The sequence below is a fragment of the Alosa pseudoharengus genome, unplaced genomic scaffold (assembly GCF_046254945.1).
Source record: "Alosa pseudoharengus isolate Yale_2024_CS ecotype anadromous, Long Island Sound unplaced genomic scaffold, YU_APseudo_1.1 YU_APseudo_1.1_scf_6, whole genome shotgun sequence".
In the NCBI taxonomy this organism is placed as follows: domain Eukaryota; kingdom Metazoa; phylum Chordata; class Actinopteri; order Clupeiformes; family Clupeidae; genus Alosa; species Alosa pseudoharengus.
In genome coordinates this window covers 10,390,497-10,408,476 of record NW_027468848.1, presented here as the reverse complement: position 1 = coordinate 10,408,476, position 17,980 = coordinate 10,390,497, and the positions used below count along the sequence as shown (strand labels likewise).

Below are 17,980 nucleotides of genomic sequence, written 5' to 3'. Positions count from 1 at the left end.
AAGATGAGAGAGGAGAAGAGAGGAGAGGAGAAGATGGGAGAGGAGAAGAGAGGAGAGGAGAAGATGGGAGAGGAGAAGAGAGGAGAGGAGAAGATGGGAGAGGAGAAGATGGGAGAGGAGAAGAGAGGAGAGGAGAAGAGAGGAGAGGAGAGCAGAGCAGAGGAGAGTGCCAGCCTCTTCAGGACATTATGCAGCTCTGGTCTTTATGGCCTAATCTCGCCTGTGTATACTGGAAAAGATCCTATGCTCTTATTGAGATTGATACAGAGAGAGAGCAAGAGAGAGAGGGTGAGAAAGGAAGAGAGAGGGTGAGAAAGGAAGAGAGAGGGTGAGAGACAGAGAGAGGGGAGAAAGGGAGGGGTGGAAAAGGGAGAAAGAGGGAGAAAGAGACCGGGGCACAAAACCAATAAACAGTCCTGTTTTTCGATTCATTGCTCCTCTTTTCTTCTGAACTGAAGCGAGGATCTCAGCAAACGCATAACAAAACTGAGTGCCTGTCCAAACACTTAGCCCTGCACAAGAGGCGTGTCCTGCTGACCTCATGAATGCTGATTGGGCTAGCCGCCGACCTCCCTTTTCCCTTTCAGTTTTGTTGTCGGGCTTCGTTCTGCCTGAGACCTTTGGCGCGTCTTTAAAACGCACACAGATCCCACCACTGCATGGACAGTGTGGTACACGCAGGTAACTGCAATACCAAAGGATGCTGAAAGTTTATAATGGTCCAGAAAGAGACAAAGGCTTCCCAACTTTGTAAGTGTCCATGTCCCAAAAACAAAAACAAAAAAAAATACAAAATTGGGCAACTCAACTGCAATCCTGACGGATTTCAGACAGGACAGGAAACAGGCGACTAACAAGCTACTAGCTGTCTGGCTAACACAGCCACCCAGCCGAGAGCTTAATTATCAAGCTGGTGTCCAGCAATTGGTGGTCACATGGAGATGTAGGTGGACTGAGACAGCTTAGAGTAGACAACTAGCAATAAACAGATAGATAGATAGAAAGATAGATAGAGAGAGAGAGAGAGAGAGAGATAGGAGAGTTGACACAACTCTGTGCCAAGCACTCCTGTTGACATTTACCCACTCTGTAGGTGCCATCGATTCCGCTGGCAAAACCAGCGGTTAAAGAGAGACCCATTTTCTCCATACGAAACAGATAACAATTCAAAGCTTTAAACAGCACACAAATCAATCCCAAAATCAAATCTAAAATGTTTCAGTTAGATTTAAATTTAAAAGTATAAAAATATAAACCAAAAGCATGACTGATACCAAAAAGAAAATATATGAAGATAATTAGAGTTATTGAGAACTATGAGCCCCTTGTACAAATTTGGGTTTGTCCAGTTATTCAACGTCCATCCTAAAAGCAATGCAACAGATTTTCTACGGCATACTTCTTATCTCATGTCTATTGTAATGACAATAAACTGATAATATGAGTATTTGTGGACCAAGTCTACACTGGCATAGCATAGGGACCAACATTACTGTAAGTGCCTGCTGAAAGAACATGCCTTACGTCACTAAACAGCACCATAAATATTTCCTGTATCCTGGGAAGCAGCAGAGGGCCTAGTTTGCCGTCTTTTTGGTGTTCATCTGAAGCTCAGTGTCCCTGCATCATTTATGGCCCTGTTTCATCACATGAGGTAATCGGTCGCAACACTTCTCTCCATCAAGGGAACCAGCTCTGCTCCACTCTTCCTTCCAAAGCAGGGTGAGTTTTCCTCTGTCTGCTGATATCACACACTCACACACACACACACACACACACACACACACACACACACACACACAAAATACCTTTATTATTCATAATACAGTTATGAACCTTATGAAAGCCTTCTGAGCCTTGGTCATTACTGCTGATGAGGAAAAAGAAAGGCATTTTGGGATTTGTATTTTTCTTGTGGTTACTGTAAATGCAGTTATTGTAAAGGGCCTGTCTGCTGCTGTGTTTGACTGTGTGTTTTTTCTTCTAGTCATCACGGTTACATTCTTAGGCTACTAAATGTAGTCTTTCAATGGCATTATCAAAATAGGTAAGTCAGTTCTTGCATCAGAATTTCTCTCATCCTCTCTCTTTCTCCTCTCACTATTCCAGGCGCGCGCTGCCAAGTTCGCAAGTGCTTCGCACTCTCAGTTAAAGGCAAAGGTGATATGGAAGTTGTTACACGTTTCCGGTCTAACACCTAATCGGAAAAGTTTGATTCTGAAGGAATCCGTTTTGGAGTCAAAGGTCGTGCCTTGAACCCATTAGCGGGTTGCTGTTTGCCTGCTACAGAAAGCCTTCAGGTTTCAACTTCAGAGCAAATAGTCACCTTCATTGGACGTGAACCCATAACGCGCCGCAGATGTTCATTTGCCTGCTGTGATGTACATTTAATTAGCTGATGTACAATTGTTACTAAGACTTGGCTTCTACTGTTTTATGTGATGCGAAAAGGCTGCTTTAGGTTTCTATCGCATTTTACGTCCAGTCACAACACGTACGGCTTGTAGCAAATCCAGCAGGCCTATTGTTTGATTTGCATGTTGACATGTAGGCTTAAAGGCCTGCCTGGGTCAGTTCTAAAAATGTAAAGACATAACTGAAAAATGATAGCAGTTCTTAGAGACATCTTTGACACTGGTATCTTTTAGTCTGGTTGGCTACCACCTCTTCTCAGTAATCCACACCAGGCGTATTTGTGTTCTAACTTTTATCACGTTTCCTTCCTCCTTCATCTCTTGTCGTGTTTCACTGGGTGTTACTATTAAAGATTTATGATCGACTCCTCATCGGAACGCTCAGCTGCAACCCTGCCGGGGAGCCGAGGCTGGCTTGAATGAAATCACATGAAATCGAAGGTCCCTTAGCTCGCATCCCAAACTCTCAGCGCGGGGTTGGAGATTTGATCAAGGCTTGATAAAATTGTCACGAGGGAGATGAAAAGGCAGACAAAAACGTGAACAATTTCTGCGGTGTTTCAATAGGCTGCACAACCCATTAAACACGAGTTACAATCATCAGCCCTGACTCCATCGGTGAGGAGATCAGAGCAGACCGTTTAAAATCAAACACCGCTTGACAAATGATATGAGAACAATTCTTGGATTGCTGCGTTACAGAGACAGCGATACTCCCTTTAGAAACCTGCACAGGCAAGATGAAATGGAAGATGAAGTCAGGTACAGCTAGAATCAAAAATACCTGCTGTTTCTTCATTTTGGACCATTAGTGTATTTTATAAGGAGAATGTCTTGAAATTTCTTGTAAATTTTTCTACCCAATTTAACAGAACACCGCAATCTCGAAGCCTATTTCATCCCCGCCCGCAGACATACACTCAGCACAATGTTTAATGTATAAGGAGCCAGCATTATTCTACAGAGAGTGCACAGATTATAAATATGCATGTATTCAATTAAGGGTATTACCGGGGAGCTCATTAGCATAAGGATCTGGGAGCTTAACATGCCTCTTCATATTTGTGCTATAAAACTTTAATATAAACTAAGGCCAAATTGTGCCTACGGTTTAGGTATCGGCTACTATGATACTTCCTGAACACCTCTATGATCTTACCAAATAATAATAATAATAATAATAATAATAATAATAATAATACATTATTCTATCAAGTTTTGTGTTTTTATTTTTATTTTCATTGTGTTCAATTTATGTGCTTATTATATTATTAAATATGATTTAGTTGTAACTTAGGTTCATTTTACTCTGGTTCTGAAGCAGGCCTTTAAGCATAACAAACTAAGTGGGATGATGACCAATAGCCTATGTGAGCTGATTTTTAGGTTAAGCCAAACATGTAAACTTCTTGTCATCCATGCGTCACTCTCTTTTATTGATAAAATAAATTCAGATTTATTTTTATAATAAATATAAACTGCAATATCTGCAAATACCTCATTTTCGAGATAATTCCTTTTAAGAGAAAATAGTTCCTCTGCTTACTGGCATGAACTGAACTTTCGGGTCTGCAGACTGCATGCTGAACCCTTACCTATTGATTTTATTTATTTATTTATTTATTTGTTTGTTTGTTTGTTTATTTATTTATTTTTCACATTTTGCATGATTCCACTGCATAGGCTACTGTCAAGCTTTTCAAATTTCAAATGACATTAGCGAAGTAGGTCTTCTGCCTTGACTTGTACAATAACACAATCCAAACAACACTCTGCTCACCACATCATTTATTTATCAAGGGTGAGACACTCGTGAAATGGATTATCTGCCCTAAACGTTTGCAATAGGTTTAGGCCGCCCTATTAACAAATATATGTGTCTTAAGGATAGGGGGAGAGTGTCAATAACTATTCAATTGTTACTGTGTAACAGTTTCATAATAACAGGGTGGTTTATTACGTTATCATAGGTCACTACTTTTTGTTTCCCCTTCCTCAGGCAAAACTGGTATATAACATAATAATGGCCAACTGAGCGGCAGCGAGAATTATCTTAATTCGGCCAGCCTAATTATCTGTGCCTAGCCTACATACTACCACTGCTGGCGGAACGGAGAAGACTATACCCCTTCTGCTCACCTAATTAATACCCTCGACCAATTAGGATCAGAGTTCTAATTAGGGGTTGGTTCAAGGGGAACCGGAACGTCAGAAACAGAAAACATTTTGCGAAAGAGTAAGAACACTTGGAGAATCAAGTATACGGGTGAAGTGAGCGTGTGCGTGTGTGTGCTTGTGTGTGTGTGTGTGTGTGTGTGTGTGTGTGTGTGTGTGTGTGTGCTATGGGGACGTAATTAGGCAGAGCACTGATGCCGCGCTGCGTGGCATTTTATAGACTGCGATCTGATTTGGCAGTGACTTGATGAACACGTCATGCGCAAAAGCATGAGGGTTGTCTCGCCCTCCTCTCGTCCCCTGTGAACTTGGTCGGCGTAACCTACACACATGCGACCAAAACACCCACCCACGATCCGGCGACGGAGTGCAAGCTGACGGGAAGATTTGCATAAAGGCAATAATTGCAATGAAATCGTTGACACTGACAAATAAGCCATGGGCCTTATCTGGCCATACGAAGATTGATCTAAAACATTGCATGCGACCTGAGCCAAAATGAGAATTGTTTATCATAGTGCGACTATTACGCACGTGTTACCTGGTGTTTTAAGGAGTGCATGTTTGTTATTTGACCAATAATAATAAAAACAAAAGCACAGCAGAAACGTCACCATTTGATGGAAACGCTGTTGCGTTACTGTTTAATTTCTGCATTTTTTTTTTATTGTTTTGCTATTTAGCCTACATGAAATACAACTGTAATAGGCCTGGGTGTACACTATGGCTACACGTTGAAAAGGAAGCTTTTCTAGCCTACTACTGCAACAGAAATGTGTCAAAACGGAAATAAAGGCCTGCACATTTTATATTTCCCTATATCATTCATGATGAGTTGTTCGCCAATGCATTATTTAGTTTACTTACTGTCTTAGAACATCACAACATTCACACCTGCAATTAACCCGATATAATTTCAAAGGAAATACATGTTTATAATAATGGGGAAATTGAACAAACAATCATCCAGTATTCTGCCATTTAAACAAATGTTATGGATCTGTGATGTTGAAGAATCACACCGTAACAGGAATGTTTATTATCTTATTCAATTAATGACATATTCTAGCTGATGCATGACACACTGGTGATTCCCTGACATTGAGAGCACATTTGGAGTCTATTGTTGGCGCTTAGTCCCTGGTGCCTTTGAGTGTGTGTGTGCGCGCGTGTGTGTGTGTGTGTGTGTGTGTGTATGTGTGTGTGTGTGTGTGTGTGTATTCTGAAGCAACTGACCGAGATGTAGCAGATGTTTTCAAAGAAGTTGGCAAATCAGGTAATATCATAAGATGTCACTTTCATTGCGCTTTGGGGGAAATAAAGCCTTGACTGATTCGCGATATTAATTACATTTGTATTGATTTCCCAAGACGATGGAGCGCTGAAGAAATCAGCCACTGACACATTTAAAAAAAATGTCTGTCACACACACATTTTCTGATACGCACAAACACACATTCCCATTTATCTGCCATTGGAAGACTACAAGAATCACCGTTAGGAAACTGTTCGCAGTTCTCGCTCAAACGCCAAATAGGCCTACGCGTTTTCTTCACATGGGTCCGGGGATACTGCACTGAAGCAAAGCCTTGGCAGCCCTGTGTGGAGCCGGTCGGCCTGGCTGCTGTTGGCTGAACAAGCTCGAAATCTTCACGACAACCATGAGTAGAAGGATATCAAGAGTTTGACGACTTCACACAACCAATGAACATCAGCTCTGGGACGTGACGTATAGGTCCCCGGTAGAAAAGGCGCGGACTGTACGTAGCAGGGTGTGCGAGTAGGTTTGGAGACGCTAGTACAGAACAGGGATGCCACGCGCAGGCAACCACACACTCCAGATTGGAATTACACAAACTCAGTGCACAACCAAGTAATTTTCTCAGCCACTCATGCATCCAAGTCAACCACAGAGGAACAAATCTACTTTGAACGGCGACAGCACTTCTTTTGTGAATAATTACTTGAAAAGAGAAAGGACATCGGTTTTAGCAGGTGGCACAAGCCATTGTTATGTTTGATGAAATTCCATCAGTTGATACGCCTTTGCATCCAGAGCAACGTGTAATAGTGTAACAGCTTCTGATTTTTATTCTCTTCCGGTGGCACCAAAATGCAGAGGATATGGCAGAAACATGAAGACACGTGTATTTTCTTCAACTGAGATGTGCTTTTATCTTCATCTCGCTCTCAGGCACATATGCTGGATTATGTTGTAATGTAATGTATTTGGAACTGATTCCACCTTCTGTTTAAATACAGTCGATGAGCCACTTGTCCGATTTATAACTTTCAGGGGGAAGGCATTTGAGTGAACTTCAGTATATTTATTGACTGACAAATGAATCCCCAACACGCCCAATCCGAAAATACACAGGGACAGAGTGTAAGGCACAGTAGCAAATGCGTGCTTTGCTGGTACGTTTTAAGCCAATACTGGAATCTCACAATCCTCGTGTAGGCTTTTTTTGGTAGCTGTTAAGATTTGCTGGGTGCAAGGATTGATTCTTTCAAGGGATTCGTCGTTTTCCCCCCCAAAAAATAAAGAATTGGACTCAAGACTTGGCTGGTAGTAGCCTACTACGCCGCTGCATAACAAATCTTAACTTGCCCCATTTTTTTCCTTTTAAAAAAGGTCATTTGAACTTCCGATTCATGGGGCTGGGTTTGCGTCTTACGGAAATCTTGGCTTGCAGATCAGAGGGAAGCACGTGTAATTTGCTCTCGTCGGCTGCAACGATGCTTTTCCACGGTCTCCCTGGAGGAGAGATGCAGGGCGTTATGGAGGAGATGGAGCGCAGAGGCAAAGGCGACTCGTCGGCGATCAGCTCGGCAATAGACATGGGGGAGACAGGAACGGTAAGAGAAACCTCCTAACCTCCCTCAGGCTCTCGCCGTAGTGGATGAGATGACTGATCTGTAAACTGAATTAAAAAGAACAACAAACAAACATAGCCTACAATTGTATGCTACAAACACAAATGGTAGCCTACTACTTACATTAGAAATCACTCTGAAGAACAAATTGTATTTAGTGGCATTGTGTCATTGAGTAATGCATTGTTAAAACGTACTTGAAATTATTTAAGCTATTACATTTTATTACAAAGTTACTGATGTATTTAACTTTTAGTCAAAGCACCATGCTTTAAATGATAAGAGATAAGTTATAGTTTTCATATGAACAAAACTGCAAGGTGTTTACCGTAGAGATTTAGGTATTATTAACTATTAATATGGGATTCTGGTAGTTACAGTTAACAGTTTTCAGTTAATTATTCATTCTATATTGTTTAAAAAATATATTTATTTGTGAGCCTTGTAAACATAGACAACGCTTTAAGGCCTTGTTGAAGTTCATCTGGCTTAATATAAATGTCCTAAGATTATTTAATTTTTGTATTACCTTTTGGACAGTCTGCTGTTATCTGGTATAAATTCGTTAGGAAAGAGAGTGGATCGAAATAACTATGGTAGTTTTCAGGGTTTTTTTTATATTTCTTCTGTGTGCCCGCCTGTGTTTGTCTGTGTGCTGTGTATATGGCTTGTTGTGTGTCTGTGTCCCGCACGCATACCAACGTTTTCCATAAATATTTCCATATGTCTAATTTTTTCCATGACATTTTTTCTAATCAAATTTTCAAAAAATATGTTTTTATTGATTATAGTGCTATTTAATAATAATTGTTTACTGACATTTCACATGCCCAACAATTATATGGGGAATACTAACCTTTTATATAACTTATGCAGTTGTAGCTACCTCTGCAATGTGAGCGTCTTGCCTATTTGTACTGAACTTATTAGAAATTGTAGAGGTAAGATATCTGTATAATGACGAGTAAAGTAACTGTAATCACAAATCATGTTATAGCCTAACGGTGTGTTTGTGTAGTGTGGGATGTCGTAGATCGCAAAGTGTGTAATGTCAAATGAATTGAATTTACTTTGTGGGACATAAGATTTTGTTTTGAAATGATGCCCCTCCCATCTGGTTGTAGGCTGACTAGGTTTTACTCACTCCAGTAAACACACACACATACAGAGAGAGACGCTGCTAAGGAGAGCCTAGACCATACCAGCAGCTTGTCTATTCTGGTCTTATCAGGGTTGTTGTCTAGTTGCATAATTCTGTCAGGAAAGCGGGAATGGTGATGAAACATGCCGCTGTTCTTGCCCCGTCCCCTGCTCTATCCGACTGCTCGGTGGTGGTAAGCCCTTGTGTTGTGTATGCGTCTCTCCAGAGCATGCCGTCTATCAGCGGGGACAGGGTGGCCCTGTGCGCCGGCTGCGGTGGGAGGATTTCGGACCGCTACTATCTACTGGCCGTGGACAAGCAGTGGCATATGCGCTGTCTCAAGTGCTGTGAATGCAAACTCAACCTGGAGTCCGAGCTAACCTGCTTCAGTAAAGACGGCAGCATCTACTGCAAGGAGGATTATTACAGGTAACAAACAAAACAAAGTCTTTGTACCAGACGCGAATGCTAAAATATTGTCCTGTCTATACACCACCTGTCTATACTTTGTATCACATTGTACTTTTCTGTTTTTTTGCACTTCTGGTTAGATTGCAAACTGCATTTCGTTGTCTTTGTACTTGTACTCTGCACAATGACAATACAATTGAATCTAATCTAATCTAATCTAACCTAATCTAAAACAACAACAACAAAGAAATATGTGTTTTGTATACATCTGCTATTTCATAAAACTTCTGATTCACAGTCCACGTAGAAGTAGGCTACTGGGCCATGCGTCCCTTTATCAGACCGGTGTGTGTGTGTGTGTGTGTGGGGGGGGGGGGGTCATGAATATTAATTATGTTTTAGTACGACAAAATGTCAATGCCATAGTAGTTGCACAAGAAAAGTGTTTGTGTGTGGAGGCTCCAAACTTTTCATCGCTTTAGCTGCTCAATGTCACTCGTTTGGTGTATAACGAGGCCTAAACTCGAGCTATATGGGTTTGGATGTAAATTAAGGCGTTTATTTGTGATAGCCTTCCAGTTCAGCATTGTAAAGTGGGTTTGGGTCCATAATAAGGTAATTAAATAATGATGGGCTTTGAGAGTCTTTTCTAAAGCCACTCTGTCAAATTATACGAGCAATTGTGAGTATGGTGTAATTAATGGATAAGAGCGCCCATTATGAATTAGACAGCTCGTTTTAAGCTTAATTGCTTTAATTAAACCAAAACAGTTCCGCGTCTCTTGAAAGTTCTGTTTATACACTTTATGCAGATACATTCCCAATGCAACGCGTTAAATGTTAAATTCCTTGAATTTCCCCTGGGGATCAATAAAGTATCTATCTATCTATCTATCTATCTATCTAAATGTCATTAATGTTATGATTATCTCAATGCCTCTGTATGCACTATGTGCCCAGCTGTAGTATTGCCTATGTGGTTACTTGGTTAGTAAAGAAACTCATCTTAAGAGGAAATTATATTTGTTAGATTTCAGAGTGTTAAATATTTTGGGTAAATGTGTTCAACTTTTTTGTTTGAAATTGTTATTGTTTCATGGGATTAACACGAACAAAACGAACATAACATATATATTTTTCTGCAGGAGGTTTTCAGTGCAGAGGTGCGCGCGATGTCACCTGGGCATTTCGGCGTCGGAGATGGTGATGAGGGCGCGAGACCTGGTCTACCACCTGAACTGTTTCACCTGCACGACCTGCAACAAAATGCTTACGACGGGGGACCATTTCGGAATGAAGGACAGCTTGGTGTACTGTCGGCTCCATTTTGAAAGCCTCATCCAGGGGGACTATCCGGCACATTTCAATCACTCGGATGTAGTGTCTGCTAAAGGACTGGGCACGGCTGGACCGTTGGGACTCTCATATTATAACGGCGTCAGCACGGTGCAGAAAGGCCGACCCAGGAAGCGAAAGAGTCCTGGGCCGGGAGCTGATCTAGCCGCCTACAATGCAGGTAGGGCCTTTTACTCAGGCACTCGTCCTCTGACAGATTAGGGGTGCAGGGAATGTCTATAGTGGGCTAGTGGTAGATGTAAAAGAGATGATTGTAAAGAGTCCTCAATCGCAGCTAATGCTCAAGTCCTTTCTTGTTGTATCAAGGTGCTTATGATTTGTCGGACACACACACACACACACACACACACACACACACACACATTTGAGTTCATGAGATTGTCTGGCCGCTATAGACTCTGGAGTGGCCACCCTGTCTTCCCAGTGCAAATTCCGTAAAGTAGGTTATGATTTATGCGCACTTTTGGATGCACGTGCATGCGTTTTCACGAAGACCGAAGACGTGTGTGACGCCAGTAGATGTTGACTCGTGCAATGGATATGACATTAGAACTTTGTGATTATTATGTCGAAAGTTCATTGTCGGGAAACCATAGCAGGTAATGCCAAAATGGGGATGCACTTATCAAGTTCAAATAATTATGTGCATAGCCTATACGGAGGGGTGGATGTGTTTTGACGTTTGTAACCGAGTTGTTAAAATTATATTCATATATCATTATTCCTCTTTTATGATCAACCTTTTGTGAGCAATACAATATCACAAAATGTATCTGCGTAGGTGTACAAATGTAGACAGTGTTATTTTACATCCCTGTTGAAATAGCATGTTATGAAATGGCAGCGACGTTACAGGCCTAATATAATCAGTAGGCTACAGATCAAACGCATGTTTAATAGTTACAGCATAATGTTCATCTTTGGCTTTGCTAAAAAAAACATCCATGTGATTTAGCATTTATCATAAGATTGCGCTTTCAATTATTCGATACATGGCATAGAAAAGCGATGTTTTATGTTGAAGGTGATCATGCAGACCTAGGCTATGTTGCAATTGAGCAGTTTACAATTGGTCATCCTTTTTAAACGCACTGTTCAGTTGACAGCCCTACCTAACGTGTTGTTTTAGCATTTCTCAAACAACAGAAATGTAAAAATATTTTCCCCTCACATCAGTTCAGACAAATCTGACTGACCTGTGAAGGATTTAGCCTTGGCTTGTCTATAGACATTATTAAGTACTGTTCCGACAAAGTAATAGTTTGGGGTTTTTCTCTTTTTTTTTTGGAAGAGGTCTGAAACTGAAAAGTGCCCAAGTGCTGGTTGGGTTGAAAGAGCTGCTGTACACTTGAGCAGGAAGGACGTGAGGAGTTGTCCCGCAGCGGAAAGGGCCGCCTCGACTTGGCCATTAGGCACCAGTGATCGATCACGGAGGGTCAAGCAGGAGAATGCTGGACGCTTATAGAGCCGGACAAGTGGAAAATGGCTTAGATGCAAGCCAGGACCTCCAAAAGATTAGAGAGACGAGAGAGAGGGAGACAGAAAGAGGGACAGAGCTGAACGAGTGAGAGATTGAAAGTGAAAAAGAGATAGAGAGAGAGAGAGAGAGAGGAGGGGGGTGGGGGTGGCTCTTGCGTAGTTAAACAATCCTTTTCCACGTTTGCCAAGAACTCCACAGAGCATCAGAATCGCTCATTTCCGAGTACAACACAATCACAATTTGAACTTTTTAATGTGCACCAAATTGTGAAGTATGTTTCTATTTTTTTCTCTTACTTTTTTTTATAAAAATAAAGTGTTAAGTGGTCCACGGAGATGGCAGTGTTAATTATAACTGTAAATAAGTAAACCATCCTTTCTGTACGGCTTTTGCTTTTGGACAGAGAGCCCTGCTTGACAGATGCTTTCTATCATCCACACAGACTCACAAGACACACATCTGAGGCTATTTTCAGATTGTCTTTGAATATGCATTCTCAAATGAAAGCAATACCACCAGCAACACACACAAGGCATTGAGAGAGACCAGAATATGCTTTACATATAAAATAACCCGATTAGAAAAAAACAACAAATTTTGCGTTTTATCCAATTTGTTTAATCTTGCAATTCATATCAAACAATTCTGCTATAATTTCTAATATATCTTGCTTGTGATACATCTCTCATGCCTAAAACACAAAGTGCTTTAACGTGCGGAAAGACTGAAGACTGAATCAAGGGGGTTCGCCACCGACAGCGGGTTAGCTCAGTAAACAGTTGATACAATTTTGGTTAGTCAGTATTCAAAAATAGTCTCTGTTAGGATCACTGGCGCCCCCCTCAGGTTAGAGACCGGACACCAAAGCGCAGTTTATATTGAAACAGATATGAACTTGGGAAAACGCGAGCAGTGTCCCATTATTAAGCTACTCGTTGGCTAATATTGATTGATGTCAACGAATATATCTTTGCAATAGCACAAGTTGGCGTAGTTAAATAATTCATTGTGTTTGTAGGTGTTTTGTAAAGATTTGTAAAACCCTTGCCGTCAAAAGTGGACTATACAGTCCTGTGCGCAATCACAGCCCTTGTATGTTTATTGTTGAGTCAAATAAGCGAGCAGTAGATTTACCTGATTTCCCCCCCCCCCCCTGTGTGATGTGTATGGTCCAAGCAGCTGAGCTCTCTGTTTGAGAAAATATTCCACATGCCTCTCTGTAAGCTTCAAAGGTTAATTATGTTAAGTGTTGCGCTGACAATATTTCAATGACTAATATTTGCTATTGTGACATAAAACATCATATCAGAACTGCTATGTGTCTAGCCACACTTAATCGCCTGCCAAGATCTGTTGAGAGTGCATATTAGTCTCCAGTTTATTGGAGCACTAGAGCACATTTCCGCCTGTCATTTTAATTCAGCTAAAAGACTATGTAACACAGAAGGTAAAATAGTATGCTTCAATTAATAAAAATATCCATATATGGTTTATTGATTTATTTAGACATATTTGTTTTTAATTATTGGTTATGCACATATGATTCAATTCTTAGTTCATGTTTTGATAGACCCAGAGCTTCTGAGGTAACGTCAGACTCTGAAATGGATCGGACCCTGGTGTGATGGTAGTGTACCACCTCCAATTCAGTACCGGATAGTCCAGGGCCTCAGTCAATCTAATACCATGTAAGGCTAGCTAAAGTTAACTTTGCTAAATCCATTTTATAATAAATGTATTGATGATAATCAATGTATTTGTTTCGATAATAGGCTACCATGTGCACTGTTTGCACACACACACACACAATAGCTTTCATTTTTAGTTTTGCACTTAAATTAGGGCCCCCAATAATTCAAATCAGTTTTGTAAAACTTGGGGAAAACTTAAATATTTTTGCTCCAATATTTTAAAAGCAGTTTAGATGCACAAGAGAACGGCCATAGCAAGTCATACCTGGAGAACAGCTCATCATACTTGCGGAATCTGCACATAGTTTTTTTTTTTTTTTAAAAGAAGGAAAGGTGTGATGATAAATGCTGATTTTGATTTTAGCATCCTGTCATGAACAACAAGGTGTTTCATTCTTCAAAATCCATTACAGCATAACTCCAATGCTGGTGTGTGTTTGTGTGTGTTTGTGTAAACAGATGAAAAGGCGTTCTGAGAGCCATGTCCATATTTCTTTACTCATGTTACTCTTCAACACTCTGCACTAGCCAACTGTCACTGGAATTGATCTGGCAGCAGTGGAGCTGTGGTATGATGTGTGTGTGTGTGTGTGTGTGTGTGTGTGTGTGTGTGTGTGTGTGTGTGTGTGTGTGTGTGTATGTGTGTGTGTTATCTTGTTGTAAGAGAGTGTGTGGCTGTGATGTCTGTCTGTCTGTCTGAAATTTCATTGTGAGAGAGAGAGAGAGAGTGCGGAAGCCACAGGAACACTGAGAGTAGTAATGACCACAGAGTGACGTTCAGCGGTCAGTCATGACCAGGAACCACTGTCCAGTAGTTTACGCCAATCATTTACTGCAATTCTCTGGAAGTTTCTATGCAGACAGGAGGTTTTGTTGATAGGTGTATCCTACGTGTACCTGATGATAGTGTAGATTGTGGGATTGTGTGTGTGATTGTGGGCAGCCGTGGCCTACTGGTTAGCCTTTCGACTTGTGACTGGAGGGTTGCTGGTTCGAACCCCGACCAGTAGGAACGGCTGAAGTGCCCTTGAGGAAGGCACCTAACCCCTCACTGCTCCCCGAGCGCCACTGTAGCAGGCAGCTCACTGCGTCGGGATTAGTGCGTGCTTCACCTCACTGTGTGTTCACTGTGTGCTGAGTGTGTTTCACTAATTCACAGATTGGGATAAATGCAGAGACCAAATTTCCCTCACGGGATCAAAATATATATACTTATTATACTATATATACTTACTTAGAACAACATACTTTGCACACACTATGCACATGAAGGTAATGCACTGCTAATTTTGTTGTATTGTTCTATGACTTTGACTGGCTCTGAACTTTTCAGAACTGATCTTACTGTCTTTACTGTGTACTGTATTTGACAGTAAAAAGAAGAACAAAGCCTCAAAAAATAACACAGTCTGTGTGATTAGATATATTTCTTCCCTTTGAGCTGTGTCAATTTCAGACGTCTAACTGAAAACTAATGTAATGTGCATGTGTGTGTGTGTGTGTGTGTGTGTGTGTGTGTGTGTGTGTCACAGCTCTGAGCTGTAACGAGAACGATGGGGATCCCATGGATCGCGACTCCCAGTACAGCACGGGTCAGAAGACCAAGCGCATGCGGACGTCCTTCAAGCACCACCAACTCCGTACCATGAAATCGTACTTCGCCATCAACCACAACCCCGACGCCAAGGACCTCAAACAGCTGGCCCAGAAGACTGGCCTCACCAAACGCGTCCTGCAGGTAAGAGTTCACACAGACATTGTTTAAATACACACATACACGTACACACGTCTATATTCTGGCATCTCTTACACATGTTACGGGTACACATTGTGCCTTGTGTGTGTGTGACAAATAAAATTTGATTTGATTTTTGATTTGAGAAGTTGCCTCAGTGCCCTCAGCTCCAGCTGGTCGGGTCAAGTTAATAAGGTCCTACCAGTCGGGTCCAGTTTGACCCAGCTCCGTTTGGACGTAAATTGCTACTGGTCGGTTCCAGTTAAATGCCTTTATTTCCCTTTAGTTCAGATCCAGTCACAGTAGATGCCCTGTTTCAGTTCTGTTAGATGGCTCTGAGCCCAGTTTGACTGAGGGGTCATTTATGCTCAAGTTTAAATACATGTATATACAGAGCCTTCAGGTTCTATGTTCATTTTGGCCATCTTATCGGGGAAAATCAGGATTTAGCTCCTACCGGCTGGGTCCAAATAGGTGCCTTTAAACTCAGTTAGACTCAGTTCCTGCTGCCGGGGTCCAGTCAGAGTGACCAGACCTGGGCAGTTCACAATGAGCGTAAGAGTCAGGAGACGACTTTACGTTAAGTGGCACTATGGTGGAAGCCGGGAATTGAACCCACATCTATTCTGGTTACTGTAATGTTGTAGGGTTCTGGGACACTACAACATTACTTATGTTGTTTTCTGTTGGAATCTGTACTACTTTTGTGACTCAGGATGTTTTAACTGTACTAAACTTTTAAATTGTTTCCCAATGTATTCAAAGCAAACCTTCCTAATTTGACTCTTATTGTCAGAGGCCAAAGGGAGTTGTCAGATTCAAAAGAGAGAGAGCCTGGCTAAGTCTAGTGTTTGTCATTTTAATGCAAATTTTAATCCTGCTTTCTGATGGGATTTCATTTTATGTTACTTCACCTCACTGTGTGTTCACTGTGTGCTGAGTGTGTTTCAATTCACAGATTGGGATAAATGCAGAGACCAAATTTCCCTCACAGGATCAAAAGAGTATATACTTATATACTTATACTTATTTATGAGATGGAGTACAGCTCAAATAAACCTTATTCTTCTCACTGACAAGAAAGAGATATTTCTCTCTCACTGACATTTCAGCAACACTCAATATCTGAGAATAATTACACATAATATAAAGTATTTACTGAGGATTGTCTTTGCTGAATGCTACTGAATGTTTTTTTTTCCTGAATATCTTCTTACCAGTGAATTCTTTTTCACTTGCACAAATGGCTGAATAACAGCATGACAGACATCGTTAATTCGATAAATATTATTCTGTTTGCAGAACACCATTAAAATAATTGCAAGTATGAAGGTCTCAAATAGTGAGAATGTTCCTATTGAAAACAACATTCGGTAGCAGCTGTTTTTGTGCCAAGCTGAGTGATAAAAGGGTTAATATGTCACATCAAATAGATTCAGAAGGAGGACAATTTGAGACTCATTCTTGATTCTTGCAAACACGACAGCAAATTATCTTGGGGAAAGCCGAGAACAAAAAGCAACGCTAAAAAGGTTTGCGAACACCAAATGTGCTGAAAATCTCATGGCTCTAATTACTTCTTGCACTAAACAAAGCAGTCATTTTGCTTTGATGAAGCCTTTTCTTTTGCCTTGTTTGTCATTCAATATCAAAAATTCCCACTGCACTCTCTCTTCTCTCCCCTTCCCACCTCTCTCTCTTCTCTCCCCTTCTTTCCTCACTCTCTCTCTCTCTCTCTCTCTCTCTTTCTCTCTCTCTTTTCTCCCTTTCTTTCCTCTATCTGTCCTCTCCCTTTCTCTCTCTTTCTTCTCTCCCCTTCTTTCCTCTCTCTCTTTTTTCCTTTCTATCCATCTCTTTCACTAACACCCCCCTCCCTGTTTCCACTTCTCTCCTCCTCTGCGTGTGTCTCTCTCTCTCTCCCAATTCTTCTCTTCATCTCTTTCTTTCTCTATCCATCCTTCCCATCTCTTTAACTGAAACAGAAAACTATTGACTATTCCCCTCCACAGTTACGCTAAATCATGTCTGTCCACCCCCCACCTCTCCCCCCACCCCACTCCTGTCCTCAGGTTTGGTTCCAGAACGCACGGGCCAAATTCCGACGGAACCTCTTGCGGCAGGAGAACACGGGCGTGGACAAAGGTTCGGACGGCTCAGCGCTGCAGGGTGGCACACCCTCAGGACCCGCCTCAGAGATCTCCAACGCGTCGATGAGTCCGTCCGGTACGCCCACCACCCTGACGGACCTCACCAACCCTACCATGCCCACCGTGACGTCGGTGCTGAGCGCAGTGCCCGGGGGCATGGACGTGCTCGAGTGCCGCAGCCCCTCCCAGACCACCCTTACCAGCCTCTTCTGATGCTCGCCGCCCACGATGCCCTGGCACACTGGCATGCCCGCCTGCCCGTACGTCCACTGTGTAGACCACAGACGGGCACAGGTGCCCTCACAAACTGGCAGTCGGGAGAAGGTTCTGACCAAACCCGATCGTTACCACGTCCAACTGACCACAGACCACATACACTCCTCGCCTTCGCTGGGCTTGTTTGGAGATGCGTAAGGCCGTCGTCACAACAGCCGGGCGAAGTTTGGCAATGCAGCAAGATGGCTCCAGAGAGCACCACAGGCTAGTGTCCACACCAGCACCCGCGGCCTCTCTTGACGTCACTCTCCTCTCCCCTCGTCCACCCCTCTGGGGT

The 17,980-nt window shown here is 42.0% G+C and overlaps 1 protein-coding gene across 2 annotated transcripts; it reads left to right on the top strand.

The window, feature by feature from the left end:
• The first annotated feature begins 7,253 nt into the window (after positions 1 to 7,253).
• Positions 7,254 to 17,640, top strand: LOC143105865 (LIM/homeobox protein Lhx2-like). Of its 2 annotated transcripts, none has more exons than XM_076269992.1 (5): positions 7,254 to 7,448; positions 8,834 to 9,036; positions 10,164 to 10,534; positions 15,078 to 15,283; positions 17,350 to 17,640. In XM_076269992.1, exons 1-5 carry the CDS (start codon positions 7,329 to 7,331, stop codon positions 17,638 to 17,640), a joined length of 1,191 nt encoding a protein of 396 aa, XP_076126107.1. In that variant the 5' UTR covers positions 7,254 to 7,328. The 2 variants fall into 2 exon arrangements, with proteins under 2 accessions (XP_076126107.1, XP_076126106.1); XM_076269991.1 differs by having other exon boundaries at positions 7,329 to 7,448; positions 17,401 to 17,640.
• The last annotated feature ends 340 nt before the right edge of the window (positions 17,641 to 17,980 follow it).